At 40.9% G+C, this 22,096-nt stretch overlaps 2 protein-coding genes across 2 annotated transcripts in view; both read left to right on the plus strand.

Annotated features, from left to right (window-relative positions):
• The window catches only part of LOC124435693 (filamin-A-like), a 31,927-nt gene extending 20,315 nt beyond the window's left edge, over positions 1–11,612 (plus strand). Inside the window, 10 exon segments of the mRNA XM_046985663.1 lie at positions 2,308–3,108; positions 3,963–4,766; positions 5,102–5,905; positions 6,260–7,063; positions 7,178–7,981; positions 8,242–8,590; positions 8,780–9,105; positions 9,343–9,465; positions 9,468–9,868; positions 10,032–11,612. Of these exon segments, the coding sequence (XP_046841619.1) occupies positions 2,308–3,108; positions 3,963–4,766; positions 5,102–5,905; positions 6,260–7,063; positions 7,178–7,981; positions 8,242–8,590; positions 8,780–9,105; positions 9,343–9,465; positions 9,468–9,868; positions 10,032–11,240 (6,425 nt within the window). The 3' untranslated portion in view covers positions 11,241–11,612.
• A 778-nt stretch (positions 11,613–12,390) lies between these two features.
• The window catches only part of LOC124435199, a 26,337-nt gene continuing 16,631 nt past the window's right edge, over positions 12,391–22,096 (plus strand). Inside the window, exons 1-14 of the mRNA XM_046985144.1 lie at positions 12,391–12,580; positions 13,212–13,490; positions 13,742–14,191; positions 14,671–14,958; positions 15,170–15,604; positions 16,080–16,332; positions 16,440–16,669; positions 16,800–17,437; positions 18,016–18,169; positions 19,353–19,701; positions 19,891–20,216; positions 20,476–20,907; positions 20,985–20,998; positions 21,162–22,096. The exon at positions 21,162–22,096 is cut by the window's right edge and continues 262 nt beyond it. Coding sequence (XP_046841100.1) covers positions 13,289–13,490; positions 13,742–14,191; positions 14,671–14,958; positions 15,170–15,604; positions 16,080–16,332; positions 16,440–16,669; positions 16,800–17,437; positions 18,016–18,169; positions 19,353–19,701; positions 19,891–20,216; positions 20,476–20,907; positions 20,985–20,998; positions 21,162–22,096 — 4,706 coding nt within the window. The 5' untranslated portion in view covers positions 12,391–12,580; positions 13,212–13,288. The remainder of the gene's footprint in view (positions 12,581–13,211; positions 13,491–13,741; positions 14,192–14,670; positions 14,959–15,169; positions 15,605–16,079; positions 16,333–16,439; positions 16,670–16,799; positions 17,438–18,015; positions 18,170–19,352; positions 19,702–19,890; positions 20,217–20,475; positions 20,908–20,984; positions 20,999–21,161) is intronic.

The following is a 22,096-nucleotide window of genomic DNA, read 5'->3' on the forward strand; positions in this document are numbered from 1 at the left end:
GTTTCATTCAAACAATTTCAGCACCGTTCAAATATTTATGTCATGCAAATAGCATCCTCAGCGATACGCGTACATCTGTGTTGAATTATGCATACATGAATAATTATATCCTATTTGTCTTGATTAAACTTGTGATACATCCTTCACTCATTGATCAACTCACGTCAAATCTACTTAAACTGCGTCTTTTTCCTCTTCAAACTTTCCTCGTCCATTCACTCATCTTCTCTTGACTAATAACGGCCCTGCGCAATCGATTTGACGATGATCCCCCAACGATGATTTTACTAACAATTTGTCAACAAACCATAAGCTAGCATTTATTTTTGTGATTCTCAATCAAGTTTCGTCGGTCTTCGCGGGTTTGTATTTGATTTATGATCTACTAACATGTAATTTTGCTGTGATTGGATATTATAAGTGGCAATTGTAACAAATTGTCAATAATCTTTGCTACTAACCGCTTCTGCAACGCATTACGTTTTAGTTTAATATGTGAAATAGTTCAGCCATAACTGATTGTAAATTTACTAACATGTTGTACATTGTAGTTAGACTGATCTAACTTGTAACCAACCAATTGTAACCAATAACGTTAAGTAACATTCGTGTGGTATATGTAATTTATGCAAATCATGTGAAATCAACTAATCCATCCCGAAATGATCAACCTTTTGGATCTACTTATCCTACTCAATCAATCGATGGATTCATTCGTCATCCATCGTCATTCGTGAAAAAAGGTTTGCATCATCACCATAACCCTATTTATCCTGACTTATCAACACATCAGGTGTGACGTTTGTTCCAAAAGAGCCTGGTACTCACTGGTTGCACGTGCGCAAGTCGGGCAAGGAAATTCCCGAAAGTCCATTTCCTATCAAAGTTGAGCCAGCGAAACCAAAGGATGTGGTTGGTAGTCCATGTGATGTGCCAGTTGATGTTGAGAACGTGAAACCGGAAGATCTTCCAAAACTCACTGCCACGTTGAAGAGGCCTGGATCCAAGACCGAAGAGCCTGTCGAGCCCAAAATTACTTCGGATGGTAACCTAAGTGTGTCGTTCATTCCCAAGTCCCCAGGCGAACATTTGATCACGGTAAAGAAACGAAACAAATCCATACCAGGTAGTCCATTCTCAGTCATGGTGACAGCTTCTGAACCCGCATGCGACATCGGTAAACCATCCAGCGTTCCTCTCGAAAATGTACCATCTAAAGATCTACCTAAATTAGACGCTGGCTTACTACGGCCAGGCTCAAAAATCGAGGAACCAATCACAATCAAGAAGACATCGGATGACAATCTCTACGCTCCATTTATTCCTCATGAAGAAGGACCGCACCAAATAAACGTTCGCAAGAACGGAAAACCCGTTCCTGACAGTCCCTATACTGTAGACGTTCCACCTAAAGATGAAAAATCCCCGTGGATGAAGTATACCCGGTAGAAAGACCATGTGATGTTGCGTTGGACGTTCCAAGTGTTAACGTGCCGAAAGACTTCAAAAGTTAACTGGAGCGTTACAAAGACCGAATAGCACAGTGAAGGAGCTCTCAACTTGGAAATGAATCCAGACGATTCATTGGGTAAGATTTCGTTGCTAAAGACGAGTAAGTTATGCGAGTTTTAAACTAAGCTAGATGTAAGTATGCACTGTAATTATATAACGACTTCGCTAACGTATGTTAGATAAATTATTTTCACCAGAAGGATAGATGTGACTTGTGCATGAGTTCGAGCACTCTAAATTTACATTTGCTTTGTTGTTTCCTCAAAGCGATGAGGGGTTTATTTCGTTTCAATTGTAGTTCATTTTGCACTAAATTAGCCAAGTGCATTAGTTTGCACATTGATGAGGTCATCTTAAATATAACACCGTAAATTGATATCTTGCTGTATATATTCTGAGGTCAGTCTTTTCTTGGCTGATAAACCATCCTCAGGTTCATAGAGTTTGCACTAAATAGATACACGTATAATTGAGAATTCTGCCCTGTATATGTCTAAGTGCACCATTGATATGCTTCGTTAAAACTTTCTGTTATGCGACGTTCAAATTTTCTGGGAGCTAACGGTATTGTTTCAAAGACATGATCTCGTCCACTGTATTTTTTCACCATTATAAATATCACAGCACCTTCCTCCGTAATGCTGCACACCTGCACCTTTTGAACTCTCAACTCACTGTAAATATCTACACACTCGCAATTGTCCATTGGTTGTACGTGTCTTCGTGTGCTGTTCACGTTTGACATCCCATTTAATCTCAACGTGATCGTTATAATCCTAGCATTTCTATTGTTAGGTGTCACATTTGTCCCGAAGGAACCGGGCGAGCATTTCATACACGTAAAGAAGTCTGGAAAAGATCTGCCAGAAAGTCCATTTTCCGTGATGGTTGAGCCTGAACAGCCTGAGTATGCGGCTGGTGCACCATGTGATGTACCACTTGATGTAGGTGATCTCAAACCTGATGATCTACCGAAACTCACAGCCACGCTTAAAAGGCCTGGATCGAATACCGAAGAACCTGTAAAGCCTAAAATATTGTCGGATGGTAACCTTAGTGTATCATTTGTTCCCAAGTCTCCTGGTGAACATTTAATCACAGTCAAGAAACGTAACCGTCCCGTACCAGGTAGTCCGTTCTCCGTCATGGTAACAGCACCTGAACCAGTCAGTGAAATTGGTAAACCATCTAATGCTCCATTAGAAAACATCCCACCCAAGGATCTTCCAAAACTGGACGCTGGTCTATTGCGACCTGGCTCCACAAAGGAGGAACCAGTTCCGGTTAAAAAGACCTCCGATGATAATCTTTATGTTCCATTTATTCCTCACGAAGCTGGACCTCATAAAATCAATGTAAGAAAGGACGGTAAACCAGTCCCTGATAGTCCATTCATGGTGGACGTCCCTCCAGTTAAATCTGAAGAAATTCCTGTTGAAGAGGTGTATCCCCTAAATACACCGTGTGATCTAGGCATGGACATACCTAGCGTTAAACAGCCTGAAGACTTTAAGAAACTAACTGGAACGCTACAAAGACCTGGTAGTAAGAAAGAGGAACCAGTTGAACTAGTCCTAAATCCTGACAGCACCATAGGTAAGATTATTTCGAACACTGCTTTACGGAAATTTGATCCGAAATCTTGTTTGATATTTTGAAATGGGGGCTTTAGAAAATTAGCAAAGCCAGCCTGAAGTTGTTAGTATTGGTATACAGAAGGAGAGTCATTGCATACCTCCGTAGCAAATGAATTTCTGCTGCTTTTCGTGTAGCATGAACACATTATTCACAATGTTAGCAAAGGTTTTGGCGGCTTCAGATTGTCTGTCAATAAATGAATTGTTTAGCAAAAAACTTTATAAGGAAGAATGTGTTTGGGGCAAATACCAACAAACTTTGATATACATAAAGTGCTTTTGAAACGAAAATTTTGCGAACTGAGTAATACTTTTATTGAAGAGGCATTTCAAAATGACAATGGACTTTCTAAGCCAGTTTATGCATATCACTTTTAATTCTTGAGATAATGAGGTTCTTGCTTTGTCCGATTTATCGAACTTGTGACGTCACATTGCATAACGAGAACTAAAATTATTAGGTATATTTACCGATACTTCACAAGGACAGAGTTCCCTTCATTGTGACGTGTTAATGGTAAAAGATGTTGCCTACTGGTATCAACCTAAAGTTGTCAGGAAACTGAAGAGTATTTGAAACATTGTGCGAGCTCATTATTCAACATAACGAAACAAGTTGTATAATTTGAAAAAAACAAAACTTCAAAATCACGAGAATAAAAAGAGATGTGCATTTTTTTTTAGAAAGTGCACTGTCATTTCAAAAATTCTGGTCATTGCAAACATAATTTAATATACAAAATTTTCGTTTCGTAGGCACTTTAATTACACTCTCGACCTTGTCTTAATTGTTTATTGCTTTCCTTATTTTAGGTGTGACATTTGTTCCTAAATCACCGGGTGAACACTTGATTCGCATTAAAAAGTCTGGTAAAGAGATTCCTGAAAGTCCTATATCTGTGATGATTGAACCTGTTGAACCTGAGAAAGCAGTTGGTGCTCCGTGTGATGTACCCTTAGATGTTGATGGATTAAATCTTCCTGAAGATTTACCGAAGTTAACTGCAACTCTAAAGAGACCTGGATCCAATGTTGAGGAGCCGGTTGAACCCAAAGCTACATCAGATGGCAACCTTAGTGTTTCATTTGTTCCCAAGTCTCCTGGTGAACATTTAATCACGGTCAAGAAACGTAACCGTCCCGTACCAGGTAGTCCGTTCTCCGTCATGGTAACAGCACCTGAACCAGTATGTGAAATTGGCAAACCATCTAATGCTCCTCTAGAAAATATCCCATCCAAAGATCTTCCAAAACTGGACGCTGGTCTATTGCGACCTGGCTCCACGAAGGAGGAACCAGTTCCGGTTAAAAAGACCTCCGATGATAATCTTTATGTTCCATTTATTCCTCATGAAGCTGGACCTCATAAAATCAATGTAAGAAAGGATGGTAAACCAGTCCCTGATAGTCCATTCATGGTGGACGTCCCTCCAGTTAAGTCTGAAGAAATTCCTGTTGAAGAGGTGTATCCGTTGAACACCCCATGTGATCTTGGCATGGACATTCCTAGCGTTAAAGAGCCTGAAGACTTTAAGAAACTAACTGGAACGTTACAAAGGCCTGGTAGTAAGAAAGAGGAACCAGTTGAACTAGTCCTAAATCCTGACAACACCATAAGTAAGATTATTTAGAATACTGCTTTACGGAAATTTGATCGTAAATCCTTTTTGATATTTTGAAATGTGGGTTTTAGACAATTGGGAAAACCAGCCAGCAGTTTTAGTCATGTTCTCTACTTCTAAGCATGTGAATTTCGTCTGTTTTTCTCCTACCATGAAAACATTTGCACAAAATTAGCAAAAATTTGGGCTGACTATACACTTTTTGTTGATAAAATGTTTAGTAAGCAACTCTATCAAAGAGAATATCTTTTGGCAAATACAAGCGAACTTTGATGTACTATATAATGTTTTCAACCTTGCCTTAATGGTTTATTTTTCTTCTTTTCTTAGGTGTGACATTTGTTCCTAAATCACCTGGAGAACACTTGATTCGCATTAAGAAGTCTGGTAAAGAGATTCCTGAAAGTCCTATATCTGTGATGATTGAACCTGTTGAACCTGAGAAAGCAGTTGGTGCTCTATGTGATGTACCCTTAGATGTTGATGGATTAAATCTTCCTGAAGATTTACCGAAGTTAACTGCAACTCTAAAGAGACCTGGATCCAATGTTGAAGAGCCTGTCGAACCCAAAGCTACATCAGATGGCAACCTTAGTGTTTCATTTGTTCCCAAGTCTCCTGGTGAACATTTAATCACGGTCAAGAAACGTAACCGACCTGTACCAGGTAGTCCGTTCTCCGTCATGGTAACAGCGCCAGAGCCAGCATGCGAAATTGGAAAACCATCTAATGCTCCTCTAGAAAATATCCCATCCAATGATCTTCCAAAACTGGACGCTGGTCTATTGCGACCTGGCTCCACGAAGGAGGAACCAGTTCCGGTTAAAAAGACCTCCGATGATAATCTTTATGTTCCATTTATTCCTCACGAAGCTGGACCTCATAAAATCAATGTAAGAAAGGATGGTAAACCAGTCCCTGATAGTCCATTCATGGTGGATGTCCCTCCAGTTAAGTCTGAAGAAATTCCTGTTGAAGAGGTGTATCCGTTGAACACCCCATGTGATCTTGGCATGGACGTTCCTAGCGTTAAAGAGCCTGAAGACTTTAAGAAACTAACTGGAACGTTACAAAGACCTGGTAGTAAGAAAGAGGAACCAGTTGAACTAGTCCTAAATCCTGACAACACCATAGGTATGTTTATTATAATATTGCTTTACAGAAATTTGATCGTAAATCTTGTTTGATATTTTGAAATGTAGGTTTTAGACAATTTGGAAAACCAGCCAGCAGTTTTAGTTATGCTCTTTATGAGCAGTGTCGTTGTTTTCTTCCTAAGCAAGTGAATTTCGGCTTGTTTTTCTCTTAGCATGAGCACATTTGCATAATATTATCAGAAACTTGGGCTGGCTTTACACTTTTTATTGATCACATGTTTAGCAAATAACTCTATCAAAGAGAATATCTTTTGGCAAATACAAGAGAACTTTGATGCACTATCTAATATTTTCAACCTTGCCTTAATGGTTTATGTTCTTCTTTTCTTAGGTGTGACATTTGTTCCTAAATCACCTGGAGAACACTTGATTCGCATTAAGAAGTCTGGTAAAGAGATTCCTGAAAGTCCTATATCTGTGATGATTGAACCTGTTGAACCTGAGAAAGCAGTTGGTGCTCCATGTGATGTACCCTTAGATGTTGATGGATTAAATCTTCCTGAAGATTTACCGAAGTTAACTGCAACTCTAAAGAGACCTGGATCCAATGTTGAGGAGCCTGTCGAACCCAAAGCAACGTCAGATGGCAACCTTAGTGTTTCATTTGTTCCCAAGTCTCCTGGTGAACATTTAATCACGGTCAAGAAGCGTAACCGTCCCGTACCAGGTAGTCCGTTCTCCGTCATGGTAACAGCACCTGAACCCCCTTGTGAAATTGGCAAACCATCTAATGCTCCTCTAGAAAATATCCCATCCAAAGATCTTCCAAAACTAGACGCTGGTCTGTTGCGACCTCGCTCCACAAAGGAGGAACCAGTTCCGATTAAAAAGACCTCCGATGATAATCTTTATGTTCCATTTATTCCTCACGAAGCTGGACCTCATAAAATCAATGTAAGAAAGGACGGTAAACCAGTCCCTGATAGTCCATTCATGGTGGACGTCCCTCCAGTCAAGTCTGAAGAAATTCCTGTTGAAGAGGTGTATCCCCTAAATACACCGTGTGATCTAGGCATGGACATTCCTAGCGTTAAACAGCCTGAAGACTTTAAGAAACTAACTGGAACGTTACAAAGGCCTAGTAGTAAGAGAGAGGAACCAGTTGAACTAGTCCTAAATCCCGACAGCACCATAGGTATGACAAATTTTTGCACTTGAATTAATTGAAAACCAATGTTCAGCCCTTCTAAAATTCAAAATAATCATTGCTGGAGTTTCAATCGAATATTTTTTCATCTGTCTTTCTTAGGTGTGACATTTGTTCCTAAATCACCTGGAGAACACTTAATTCGCATTAAGAAGTCTGGTAAAGAGATTCCTGAAAGTCCTATATCTGTGATGATTGAACCTGTTGAACCTGAGAAAGCAGTTGGTGCTCCATGTGATGTACCCTTAGATATTGAAGGATTGAATCTTCCTGAAGATTTACCAAAGTTAACTGCAACTCTAAAGAGACCTGGATCCAATGTTGAGGAGCCTGTTGAACCCAAAGCTACATCAGATGGCAACCTTAGTGTTTCATTTGTTCCCAAGTCTCCTGGTGAACATTTAATCACGGTCAAGAAACGTAACCGACCTGTACCAGGTAGTCCGTTCTCCGTCATGGTAACAGCGCCAGAGCCAGCATGCGAAATTGGAAAACCATCTAATGCTCCTCTAGAAAATATCCCATCCAAAGATCTTCCAAAACTGGACGCTGGTCTATTGCGACCTGGCTCCACGAAGGAGGAACCAGTTCCGGTTAAAAAGACCTCCGATGATAATCTTTATGTTCCATTTATTCCTCACGAAGCTGGACCTCATAAAATCAATGTAAGAAAGGGCGGAAGGCCTGTTCCAGATAGTCCATACATTGTGGATGTACCTGAAAAGGTTTCGAAAAAGCCTCCAGTCGAAGAACTTCATCCTGTCGGTAAAGCATGTGATTTTGGTCTCGATATACCTGGAGTAAATATTCCTGGTGATTTCAAGAAACTAAGTGCGACATTGCAGCGTCCAAGCAGCAAGAAAGAAGAACCATTAAATCTGGAGCTTAATCCCGATAACACCTTGGGTAACATACTAGTTCGCTCTCCTACAATTTTCCTCAAATTTCTTCAAGTGATTTTGTCAACGTTATTTAACGGAAATAATCAAATGCAAATCCCAATGATCATCGTCAATGATTAATCGTCAATGTTTGCAAATGTTAATCACATAATGAACTATCGAATCATCGAATCACTAGCGCTTCTTCTTTGATTTATCGTGCCAATATTAACGTCTTCACTTTGTTTTTAGCATCCTGTTTTCATTTTTATATTTGTCCAATAGGGATATCATTCGTTCCAACGGAGCCTGGAAAGCATCTTGTTCACGTGAAAAAATCGGGAGAGGAAGTTCCCGGCAGTCCTTTCGAAGTAATGGTAGAAGCTGCTGAAGCAGTGAACGCTGTCGGTAGACCGTGTGACTGCCATTTGGATATACCTGGTTTGAATTTGCCCGCAGATCTTAGTAAACTAAAATCAACCTTGAAACGGCCTGACTCTGATACAGAAGAGCCAATCAAATTAAAGGTACTCTCCGACAACACTCTTAGTGCGTCGTTTGTGCCCAGATCCCCTGGAGAGCATTTGATAAGCGTGAAGAAGTTCAACCGACACTTAAGCGGAAGTCCATTCAGGTGAGGGAAAATATTGATATTGTTAATAAAATTATCCTATTGTATTCTGAGAGTCAAACTACAATCGTAAATTTACTTAAAAATTTCCGAAAACTTTTGTCATATCGATTAATGAAAGCGTTTTCATTGGCAGATCACTTTTCATTTCAATTATATATGCCGCTGAAGCTACTTTCTATTTTGTTCTAGTGTCATGGTAAGTGCCCCGGATGCTGCTAGCCAGTCTGTCGGTCGACCGTGTGGAGTTGGTCTAGAGATACCTGGTTTAAAACTTCCTGAAGACTTCGACCTTCTGACAGGTGTTTTGAAACGCCCCGGAAGCACTGTGGAAGAGCCGTTGAAGCTCATTCTCAACTCAGATAACACGCTCAGTGTATCGTTTATACCAAAAGAAACGGGGGAGCATTTTGTAAGCGTGTTTAAGAACAAACGTCACGTGAGTGGCAGCCCGTTTTCAGTGATGGTAAGCGGTCCCGGGCCCGCCAATGCATCTAAAGTAAAGGCCTACGGTCCAGGTTTGTATGTATACTGCTTGAAACTTATGCCTTTCAAAGGAAGTTTCCTAGATTTGTGTTAAACGTTTTCGACTGTTATTTCTTCATATTTTCTTTTATATTTTACATGTGCCTTGTAACACCTAAACGAAATTATTGTACTCAAAAAGTTTTCATTTTGAATGTTTATTATGATATTGATATGCCTTTTCTCGCAATTGATCCAACATGTATCAGTAACGACTACTTCTGTCACAGGTTTGAAATCCGGAGTGGTTGACGAGAAATCGGAATTCACCGTGAATACTCGTGATGCCGGATACGGAGGATTGGGCTTGTCCATCGAAGGACCTTCAAAGGCAAATATCAATTGCGTGGATAATGGGATGGCACGTGTGCTGTGGACTTTGTTCCTACAGAGCCTGGTGATTACACCATTCACGTACGTTTTGCCGATGAAGAAATTCCCGGAAGCCCATTTTCGTGCAAGGTAGCTCCAAAGGGCAGCAAGCGTCCTGTTGTTGACGAAGGGATTACGAGGGAGATGGTTGATGGTGTGGAGAGTGCACCTGCGCAGAGAACCTCTCAGCTTCTGGATGATCTAATTTCCTTTAGTCCTCAAGAACCGCACGACTTTGATCTGGACCTTGCGGGTTACGATCTGAAAAACTTGAAAGCAACTGTTGAAACACCAAGTGGGAAAACTGAACCGGCCGAAATTGTCGAAACTGAAAAGGATACTTACACCATTCGCTTTCTAACAAAAGAAGGTGGAATATACAAGGTTTGTGAAAAGATATTCTCTAGTTGTTTGTAAGTTTATTGTAGTAAATAGTTTGTTACACTTGCAAAAATACTAGATGAAAAAGTGTTTGTGCTCAAGTCAAGAGGAGACTTGCCATCGAAGCACATTTCATGCTCTTATGATCACTGTTCAATTTTCCTAGATCTATGTGAAGAATCGCGGTCGAGATATACCTGGAAGTCCTTTCCGAGTAAAGGTGGAAGCACCGAAATGGGGTGGCGCAGGTAAGTGCTCAGCTGCGGGGCCTGGTCTTGAACGTGGCGTTGTGAACCAACCGGCAAACTTCACCGTCTGGACACGTGACGCTGGCCCAGGGGGCCTGGCGGTTGCAATCGAAGGTCCAGCTAAAACGGAAATTAATTGTAAAGATAATGGAGACGGCTCGTGCAGCATCACTTACGTTCCAACTGAACCTGGCGAGTATGCCGTGCATGTCCGATTTGCTGACGAAAATATCCCGGGTGCACCGTTCAACGTCTTTGTAACAGCGGAAGAAGACGAGCGTTTCCGAGATTTGAGTGTTTCCGACATGTTGGAGAGTGGAATTACAGTTGGCCAACCTGCTTCTTTCTCTGTTCAAACAAACGGCCCAGTTGGTAAAGTCACCGCTTCTGTTATTACACCTTCCGGTACCGAGTCCCCAGCAACCGTTTCAGATCGTGGTAATGGTAGCTACGCGATAAGATTTGTCCCCAAGGAGGTCGGCATTCATTTGATCAATGTTCGATTCGATGGTGTGCATATTCCGGGTTCTCCGTTCAAGGTTAAAGTTGGTGGAGGTGAAAGTTACCCCAGTAAGGTAAAGGCATACGGTCCCGGATTGGAAGGTGGTGTTGCCGGCGAAGAAACCTACTTCACTGTTGATGCTTTACGCGCTGGCACCGGAGCATTGTCGCTGTCGGTTGATGGACCTGCAAAAGTACGAATGAATTGTACGGAAAACCCCGATGGAACGTACAAAGTTACGTATCATCCAGTTATTGCCGGCGAGTATAAAATTGTCATCAAGTTCGCCGATCAAAACATCCCGAAGAGTCCTTACAATGTTACAATATCAAGCGACGGTTCCTCGGCATTTGCCGAAAAGTGTAAGCCGGTCGGATCCGGATTGCATCGTGCCGTTATTGGTGAGCCAAATGCGTTCACTGTCAACTGCAGTGATGCAGGTCGAGGGTCTTTGATGGTCGGCGTAGAGGGACCAGCTATTCCTGCTAAAGAAATCAAGATTAAGCACACTGGTGGAAAAGTTTATGCCGTTAACTATACCTTAGAGGAACCCGGAGAATATGTTTTGAAAGTGTTGTGGGGTGAAAAGCACATCCCTGGCTCGCCATTCCATGTAACTGTATAACGATGCGAATGACGCGGTTGAGTAATTGTCTTTGGATCATGTCTTACATGAAGTGAATATGTAGTTTTTCATATAATTTTGCCAAATGTCAAATTTTGCAATGTCGACTGAATTATTTCTAATTCTACTCAATCATAAATACCATTTCAATACTAAATGAATTTTGGAGTGACGATTGGAGTTTAGGGACTATTATAGTTTTGTATTTTCTCTGTTGGCTAAGAGTTTTGGCTTTTTGATATAGGATGATTTTTTGTAATAATTAATACGTGCGCAGGTCTTCAATAGATTAGCTAGTCCTTTGTTTTCTATAAAATTTGTATTGAAAGTGTTTTTTGAATAGCGAAAATATTAAAAGTAAAGTTTGTTTAATGTGTCGTTCCGTTTCTAGTCTCGTTTTCAATACAGTGTTTTCAATACTGTTTTTGAATCCTCAATTTACATGCAACGCAAGACGGAATACTGGATATAGCTCAATTCGTTTGTTTTTTGTTATTTTCATGTCGGCATCACAAGGCTGATGAAATACTTTTCCATACTGATTGCTTTGCAAGCAAAATAGCTTTCTTGTGGTTATTTCGATGTTTTGCTTTGCACTTTGGTAATCTTTTCTATGTTACTCTGCGGGCACCAAAATACTTGTAATTTTAAAAAATTTTCTCACGCTGCTTGGAAAGCATATCATATTTGCCATACTGCTAATGGTTCGAAAATACCAACAGGAGTTTAAAATCTTTCATGACCCAGGTGCCTTGTTGATGAAAATTATACTCTAACAAAGTGACTACGAACAGCGTAACTGACAACTCGTAATGCCACGTAACCAGTACGAATATAATAACGAAATTAGTTGGCTATTGGTATCCAATAGCGTGCACTAAATGATTCGTATCATTTTAAACATTTCCCACCAGCATGTGTGTTAATTACGTACAGTAATTACACACCTAGCCTAACGGTATTGACCATGATTAGTGGCAGTCGTACTCGTTGTCATATAAAAATACCCGTCTAGTGTCGCGTACATTAACCTCTAGTTGAGCATTGCATGTTAGAATTACCATAAATGCACGCTGTTTGGGTTTGAAAAACTGCGGGGTGTCTCGTCTAATTTATATTTTCTCTGAGTCAAGGGCAATTAACTGCGGTTCTCTTGTTCCTTTAGATAGGTCATACCAATAATAATTTGGAATTTTTACTCGTTCAAGAGAATACGACTTTGGTATTGTCGAAATTTCGAAATTCGAACCCGTTTTTCTTCGAGGCTTTTACGAATGGTGTTCGTGTAGTTTGTCGTCAAGAAGTATTCCTAAATATTCTCGAACAAGGTGAAAATAATTGTGAGTACGTATCTGAAATACTTCTTTTCTCTTATAATGTGCAATAATTACAATTGAAGAACGCATCATTTCGTCATCTAACACAACATCAACCTAGCTATATTCAAGCGTTTGATTGTAGCTAAAGCAGTTAGTGTGTGCGATCGTTCGTCGTTTTTCAATTGGCCACTTCAATCACTTTATATATAGCTTGATGAAGTGATTGTAATGATGTCAACCTATTGCTCGCTCCTGACTTCGATGAAATCTAGCAATTTCGTCAAAATCTTTTGCTATTGATACTTAGACACTCTAGAAAAATACCTTGCAAGCATTATGAACTTGTACTTCAGATCATCCAGAAAAAAAGCCGTTTATCTATTCAACTGGCGTTCGTGGTTTTGATTTTGATTAAAGATCTTTTCAAATAACTAGGAATTTAAATGAAATTTATGAAATTTAATCAAAAAGAAACGTCGGAAGGTTTATAGGAGACAAATCTTGCATCCTCATTTTGCAGTTGTGAATGTATGTTTCTGTATGATGTTGATAAAATTCTTAGATGACTCGTGCTTACACATCCATTAATTTCAAAATGAAATTATGAACGAAATTGCTATTAATATCCACTGCGATCCTTTTTCACAACTAGCCTCGCTTGAGACACCGTCGGGTAAGAAAATTGAGCCCACAATCACACCGATCCCAGAAGAGCCGGGAAAATACGAAATGGCTTACGTGCCCGAGGAGACTGGTAACCACAAACTAAACGTAAAATATGGCAAAGATCACGTCAAGGATAGTCCTTTCCGGGTTAAAGTTGCCCCAACTGGTGACGCAAGTAAGGCGAAGGTTAGCGGTGATGGTCTGAAGAAACCTCCTGTTGGTCAATTGGTTGATATAATTTTTGATACAACTGAAGCAGGAAAAGGTTGGTTAGCTTAAAGTAACTTCAATGGTTCTTTCAAAAGTTTCTTCAAAGTCTGCAATTGCGATGTTTTGCGGTCGGTTATGGATTGTGTTTTCAAATTGAAACGTATTCAATCGCTCATAAACTTTCTTCGATTTCTTTTAATTACTTTGTGACAATTTTTCAGAAAATCATCAATCATGAAAATAGACGTTTGGATCCAATGTGTTTTTCACTTTACTTAGCTTTCGTATCGATTTTCCTAATCGCAGGTAAACCTCGATGCACCATCAAATCACCTTCCGGAAAAGATGTTCCCGTCAATATGATCGACAATGGCGATGGAACATACACTGGTCAGTGGACACCAACGGAGGAAGGTGTGCACGATGTTGATGTGACGTTTGGTGGCGAACCCGTGAGAGGATCACCGTTTAAGGTCGAAGCTGTAAGACAGCCTATAATGGAAGACATCCAAGCTGTAAGTGCTAATGATGTCGAATCGGCTTTACCATCTGAGGAAGGTCCCGACAGGGTTATTGCGTTTGGTAAAGGACTGGAGAAAGGTATTGTTCAAGAACCGTGTGAATTTACCGTTATCACAAAGGATGCCGGACCAGGTGGTTTATCACTCGCAGTTGAAGGACCCAGCAAGGCTGAGATACATTGTGTGGATAATGGAGATGGATCCTGTTCTGTTTCATATTTACCTGAAAAGCCAGGTATGTTTATTTCAGTTGTATAAATGTAAAAATATGGGTTTCGCTATATACATTCCGTACGTCCTGTGTCCCAAGTGCAGGAGTCACCATTGCACTGTGGTGATAGCCGGGAGGGCACATTGTATATACACTTTGTATATATTTATACATTTATTTTACTAATGCAAATGATTTTACAATTTGTAAGCAAATGATTTCGAAATTTACAAATGTGTTTATCGTGGGTATAAATGGGTTTGCTGTCTATAAATTGCTAAAGTATTTCCATTCAGGTTTTATTATTTATAAATTGGTTTTACCATATATCAGTAGTTTTGCTATACGTCGAACATAAATAAGCACTGCGATTTCATTCACTTACAACGGAAGAGACAGTTTCTTAAAAAAGAACAACATTTGCAACATCGATATTAACCTTCCAACTTTGAACTGTAGCAGCTTCATGTGGAATTAATTTGTCGTATCGGTGTAATTACCAGGCGAATACAACGTTTTCATCAAGTTTGCTGACAAGCATATTCCCGGAAGTCCATTTATTGCCGACATCTATCCGAAAGGAACCGATCTTCGCGATTTCAAACGAGATCGTCCCGTCGTCGGAAAACCGTGCGATGTGAAACTTGACATGCCAGATGTTGATGTCGAGCGAGATTTTGATGATCTCACAGGGACGTTTAAAAGACCAGGCAGCGATAGAGAGGAGCCAGTTGAGTTGACCAAAAACCCTGATGGTACCGTTGGTGTCACATTTACACCATACGAACCAGGTGTGTGTTCCTGTAGCACATTTTTTTAATGCTGACTTCGTCCCTTTAATCAACTAGAGCTGTGGTGTAAATCTATACCAGAATTGTGGTGTAGATCTATACCAGAATTGTGGTGTAGATCCCAGTTAAGATCCATCTGTATTGACGTTAATTTCATTAATTAATACGCAGTGGAGAAAATATGCCTAACGTCGAAATTCTTGTTTTGTAGGTGAACATCTGATTAGCATAAAGAAACGTGGCAAACACGTGCAGAATAGTCCGTTCAGCGTGCTGGTTCAAGCACCTCGTCTGGGCGATCTGTTTTCCTCAGGTCATCCTGCGGATGTTGACCTCAGTGAAATCAAGGATTTGAATCCTGAAGACTTTGATAAACTTACCGCAACTCATCGCAGACCCAAAAGCAAAGTCGAAGAGAATGTTCGTCTGATAAAGTATCACGACGATGCCATTGGCGTGCCGTTCGTGCCACGTGAGCCAGGAGAACACTTCCTGACTGTGAAGAAAAATGGTCGTCCTATCCCTGGAAGTCCATTCTCGATCCTAGTTGAAGCCGAGGAACCCGTCAATGCAGTTGGTGCACCCGTTGATGCAGTCCTTGATCTACCCGATTTAAATCTACCTGATGATTTTAAAAGACTTAAAGGTATTTTGCATTTGTAGTATGTTCGGTGTATGAATTTCTTGAAAAGAATTTCCCTGGGATACCGAAAACCTAATAAGCTAAGGAAACAAAGAACTTAAGTACCTTAAGAAAAAGAGGAAGTGAATATCTTAGGAACGAGAGAACATGAATATCTTTGGAAAGAGAGAACATGAATATCTTAGGAACGAGAGAACATGAATATCTTTGGAAAGAGAGAACATGAATATCTTAGGAAAGAGAGAACACAAATACCTCAGGAAAGAGAGAACATGAATATCTTAGGAAAGATAAAACGTGAATATCTTTGGAAAGAGAAAATATGAATATCTTAGAAAATAGAAAACACAAATATTTCAGGAAAGAGAAAACACGAACACCTTAAGCACTTCAAAAATAGAAAACATAACTATTTGTTCATAACTGTGTAGCATCACAGCAAAGCTACATTCAATGATATTTTGCAATTCCTTTTCAGGCACTCTAAAAAGACCATCTTCAAATGAAGAAGAACCTTTGAATCTCGTCCTCAACTCTGACAACACTCTTTCGGTCTCCTTCATTCCTCATGAAACTGGCAAACATTTGGTTGGCGTGAAAAAGTTCAACCGTCACGTGAACGGAAGTCCGATACCAGTCATGGTGACATTACCGGAACCTGTGAACCGTGTCGAAGTACCTTGCGGTGTCGGACTGGAAAACATTCCTTGGGAACTTCCGAACTTAGGCAGGTCTTCAACGACCTGGTTCTAATGTTGAGGAACCAGTTCGAATAAAGAAGAACTCAGACGACACCCTGTCTGCTTCATTTGTTCCACATGAGAAAGGTCCTCATAAGCTACATGTTCGGAAAGACAAGAAACCGTTGCCCGAGCCCGTACATTGTGGACGTGTCCGATAAAGATGATGTTGAGGAAGTTTATCCAGTAGGACGAACTTGCGAACTCGGTCTCGACATCCCGGAGTTTCCCTCGGAAGATTTCAACAAACTTGAGGCGACTCTCCAAAGACCGAACAGCGATAAGCAAGAGCCTTTGAATGTTGAGCTGTACCCTGATAATACTTTAGGTTTGCGAAGGATTACACAAAAATTTATTGTATTTCATTAAGATGGATAGAAGTGTAGTTTCTTATGTAACATACAAATAGGTTAACAATGGATACCATTGATCACAATGCTCACTGTTATTTTCTTCAGGTATCTCGTTCGTACCCTTGGAGCCTGGTGAGCACCTTGTCCGTGTGAAAAAGTCCGGGGAAGAAGTTCCCGGTAGTCCTTTTGCCATTATGGTGGAAGCTGCTGAAGCGCCAAACGCAGTTGGTAAACCTTGTGACAGCAAATTAGATATTCCTGAGCTGAAAATCCCGGATGATCTACCAAAAGTAAAGTCGACATTAAAGAGGCCTGGATCCAATGTTGAAGAACCAATCAAATTGAAGGTCTTATCGGACAACACTATCAGTGCTTCTTTCGTTCCTAAATCTCCCGGAGAGCATCTGATCTCAGTCAAGAAAGATAACCGCCACCTGACCGGAAGTCCTTTCCCAATTATGGTTACTGCTGATGAGCCCGTGAACAGAGTTGGAAAGCCAGTTGGAGTAGGTCTCGAAGAGATACCAGCTGAAGATTTGCCCCGTCTTGAGGCCGGGTTACAAAGACCTGGCTCCGAGGTCGAGGAGCCTGTCAGAATAAAACAAAATTCGGACGATACGTTGTCGGCTCAGTTCATCCCCCACGAGGAAGGAGTTCATAAACTTCATATAAGAAAAGACAAAAAGCCGCTTCCCGAAAGTCCTTATTTGATCAACGTTCTAGGAAAGGATGCAGTTGAAGAGGTGAGTGATTGGGGTGTTTAATTATATCAGAAGCGTCACTTCCGGAAAAATGGCGTGCTTTTTGGCTAGAAACATTTTGCCGGTCCATTACTTTCCCAGCGGTCTATTACACGTAATTCAACAATTAAATGTAAACAAACTTCGTAAAGCAAACAGCGAAGGAAAAAACTCGGAAAGTGAGTTTTTACTATCCAGACGACACCATTCCAAACGATTTATTTTTTACTGACAAAAACTAGAGAAATAAAAGCCAACGTATACAAAATTGCCAGAGTAAGCAAGGAAAGAAAGCTTTGTTTCAGGTGAAATAATGCCATCTAATAAACCTTTTATTAACTTCGCTTTCTCGGTCTTAAACGTGAAATATAGGACTTCTTTCTTTTTTGCACAAACATCGCGCTACGGGCTCGGTCTATACAAAAAAAAACACTTCGGTGCGATATTTCTCCGTAAAAACCTCGCGCTCTGTAAATAATTGCTTGTTCATCTTCTCCTAATTATTGCAGACGTAACACCTGCAGCTTTTAACGTAAACTGCTATGTACGTGCATTCTATTGAGAAAACTTATGTCTTCTAGGTCCATCCCGTGGGTCGTACGTGTGATGTAGGTCTGGATGTTCCAAGTATCAATCCTGCAGAAGATTTCGACAAGTTAACTGCAACATTACAAAGACCGTCGAGCACCAAGGAAGAACCCGTCACTTTAGAATTGAATCCCGACAACTCCATGGGTAAGTTGCATTATTGTTTCTTACGTTATGTCGTTGGTCGTGTTTGTTTCTGTGGCAAGTACACCGTCTCCTCTTTAGCCCACTTCTCGGTTACAACTTTCAGGGTTTCCCTGTTTTCAAGATGTACACCATTGATCATTTTTAGTCGTTCGAACGCCCATATATAGTTTTTGTTTCATTCAAACAATTTCAGCACCGTTGAAATATTTATGCCATGCAAATAGCAACCTCAGCGATACGCGTACATCTGTGTTGAATTAATTAACTTAGATGTTAATGGATTAAATCTTCCTGAAGATTTACCGAAGTTAACTGCAACTCTAAAGAGACCTGGATCCAATGTTGAGGAGCCTGTCGAACCCAAAGCAACGTCAGATGGCAACCTTAGTGTTTCATTTGTTCCCAAGTCTCCTGGTGAACATTTAATCACGGTCAAAAAACGTAACCGTCCCGTACTAGGTAGTCCGTTCTCCGTCATGGTAACAGCACCTGAACCCCCTTGTGAAATTGGCAAACTATCTAATGCTCCTCTAGAAAATATCCCATCCAAAGATCTTCAAAAACTGGACACTGGTCTATTGCGACCTGGCTCCACGAAGGAGGAACCAGTTCCGGTTAAAAAGACCTCCGATGATGATCTTTATGTTCCGTTTATTCATCACGAAGCTGGACCTCATAAAATCAATGTAAGAAAGGGCGGAAGGCCTGTTCCAGATAGTCCATACATTGTGGATGTACCTGAAAAGGTTTCGAAAAAGCCTCCAGTCGAAGAACTTCATCCTGTCGGTAAAGCATGTGATTTTGGTCTCGATATACCTGGAGTAAATATTCCTGGTGATTTCAAGAAACTAAGTGCGACATTGCAGCGTCCAAGCAGCAAGAAAGAAGAACCATTAAATCTGGAGCTTAATCTCGATAACACCTTGGGTAACATACTAGTTCGCTCTCCTACAATTTTCCTCAAATTTCTTCAAGTGATTTTGTCAACGTTATTTAACGGAAATAATCAAATGCAAATCCCAATGATCATCGTCAATGATTAATCGTCGTTGCAAATATTAATGACATAATGAACTATCGAATCATCGAATCACTAACGCTTCTTTTTTGATTTATTGTGCCAATATTAACGTCTTTAGTTTGTTTTTAGCATCCTGTTTTCATTTTTATATTTGTCCAATAGGAATATCATTCATTCCAACGGAGCCTGGAAAGCATCTTGTTCACGTGGAAAAATCTGGAGAAGAACTTCCCGGCAGTCCTTTCGAAGTAATGGTAGAAGCTGCTGAAGCAGTGAACGCTGTCGGTAGACCGTGTGACTGCCATTTGGATATACCTGGCTTGAATTTGCCCGCAGATCTTAGTAAACTAAAATCAACCTTAAAACGGCCTGACTCTGATACAGAAGAGCCAATCAAATTAAAGGTACTCTCCGACAACACTCTTAGTGCGTCGTTTGTGCCCAGATCCCCAGGAGAGCATTTGATAAGCGTGAAGAAGTTCAACCGACACTTGAGCGGAAGTCCATTCAGGTGAGGGAAAACATTGAAATTGTTAATAGAATTATCCTATTGTATTCTTAGAGTTAAACTACAATCGTAAATTTACTTAAAAATTTCCGAAAACTTATGTCATATCGATTAATGAAAGCGTTTTCATTGGCAGATCACTTTTCATTTCAATTATATATGCCGCTGAAGCTACTTTCTATTTTGTTCTAGTGTCATGGTAAGTGCCCCGGATGCTGCTAGCCAGTCTGTCGGTCGACCGTGTGGAGTTGGTCTAGAGATACCTGGTTTAAAACTTCCTGAAGACTTCGACCTTCTGACAGGTGTTTTGAAACGCCCCGGAAGCACTGTGGAAGAGCCGTTGAAGCTCATTCTCAACTCAGATAACACGCTCAGTGTATCGTTTATACCAAAAGAAACGGGGGAACATTTTGTAAGCGTGTTTAAGAACAAACGTCACGTGAGTGGGAGCCCGTTTTCAGTGATGGTCAGCGGTCCCGGGCCCGCCAATGCATCTAAAGTAAAGGCCTACGGTCCAGGTTTGTATGTATACTGCTTGAAACTTATGCCTCTCAAAGGAAGTTTTCCTAGATTTGTGTTAAACGTTTTCGACTGTTATTTCTTCATATATTTTTTTATATTTTACATGTGCCTTGTAATTTTGTTTGCTGTTCAAATAACACCTAAACGAAATTATTGTACTCAAAAAGTTTTCATTTTGAATGTTTATTATGATCTTGATATGCCTTTTCTCGCAATTGATCCAAAATGTATCAGTAACGACTACTTCTGTCACAGGTTTGAAATCCGGAGTGGTTGACGAGAAATCGGAATTCACCGTGAATACTCGTGATGCCGGATACGGAGGATTGGGCTTGTCCATCGAAGGACCTTCAAAGGCAAATATCAATTGCGTGGATAATGGGGATGGCACGTGTGCTGTGGACTTTGTTCCTACAGAGCCTGGTGATTACACCATTCACGTACGTTTTGCCGATGAAGAAATTCCCGGAAGCCCATTTTCGTGCAAGGTAGCTCCAAAGGGCAGCAAGCGTCCTGTTGTTGACGAAGGGATTACGAGGGAGATGGTTGATGGTGTGGAGAGTGCACCTGCGCAGAGAACCTCTCAGCTTCTGGATGATCTAATTTCCTTTAGTCCTCAAGAACCGCACGACTTTGATCTGGACCTTGCGGGTTACGATCTGAAAAACTTGAAAGCAACTGTGGAAAGTGGGAGAAGAAACTGAACCGGCCGAAATTGTCGAAACTGAAAACGATACTTACACTTCGCTTTGTAACAAAAGAAGGTGGAATATACAAGGTTTGTGAAAAGATATTCTCTAGGTGTTTGTAAATTTATTGTAGTAAATAGTTTGTTACACTTGCAAAAATACTAGATGAAAAAATGTTTGTGCTCAAGTCAAGAGGAGACTTGCCATCGAAGCACATTTCATGCTCTTATGATCACTGTTCAATTTTCCTAGATCTATGTGAAGAATCGCGGTCGAGATATACCTGGAAGTCCTTTCCGAGTAAAGGTGGAAGCACCGAAATGGGGTGGCGCAGGTAAGTGCTCAGCTGCGGGGCCTGGTCTTGAACGTGGCGTTGTGAACCAACCGGCAAACTTCACCGTCTGGACACGTGACGCTGGCCCAGGAGGCCTGGCGGTTGCAATCGAAGGTCCAGCCAAAACGGAAATTAATTGTATAGATAATGGAGACGGCTCGTGCAGCATCACTTACGTTCCAACTGAACCTGGCGAGTATGTCGTGCATGTCCGATTTGCTGACGAAAATATCCCAGGTGCACCGTTCAACGTCTTTGTAACAACGGAAGAAGACGAGCGTTTCCGAGATTTGAGTGCTTCCGACATGTTGGAGAATGGAATTACAGTTGGTCAACCTGCTTCTTTCTCTGTTCAAACAAACGGCCCAGTTGGTAAAGTCACCGCTTCTGTTATTGCACCTTCCGGTACCGAGTCCCCAGCGACCGTTTCAGATCGTGGTAATGGTAGCTACGCGATAAGATTTGTCCCCAAGGAGGTCGGCATTCATTTGATCAATGCTCGATTCGATGGTGTGCATATTCCGGGTTCTCCGTTCAAGGTTAAAGTTGGTGGAGGTGAAAGTTACCCCAGTAAGGTAAAGGCATACGGTCCCGGATTGGAAGGTGGTGTTGCCGGCGAAGAAACCTACTTCACTGTTGATGCTTTACGAGCGGGCACCGGAGCGTTGTCGCTGTCGGTTGATGGACCTGCAAAGGTACGAATGAATTGTACGGAAAACCCCGATGGAACGTACAAAGTAACGTATCATCCAGTTATTGCCGGCGAGTATAAAATTGTCATCAAGTTCGCCGATCAAAACATCCCGAAGAGTCCTTACAATGTTACAATATCAAGCGACGGTTCCTCTGCATT

Source organism: Xenia sp. Carnegie-2017, unplaced genomic scaffold (genome assembly GCF_021976095.1).
Source record: "Xenia sp. Carnegie-2017 unplaced genomic scaffold, XeniaSp_v1 HiC_scaffold_14, whole genome shotgun sequence".
NCBI lineage: Eukaryota > Metazoa > Cnidaria > Anthozoa > Malacalcyonacea > Xeniidae > Xenia > Xenia sp. Carnegie-2017.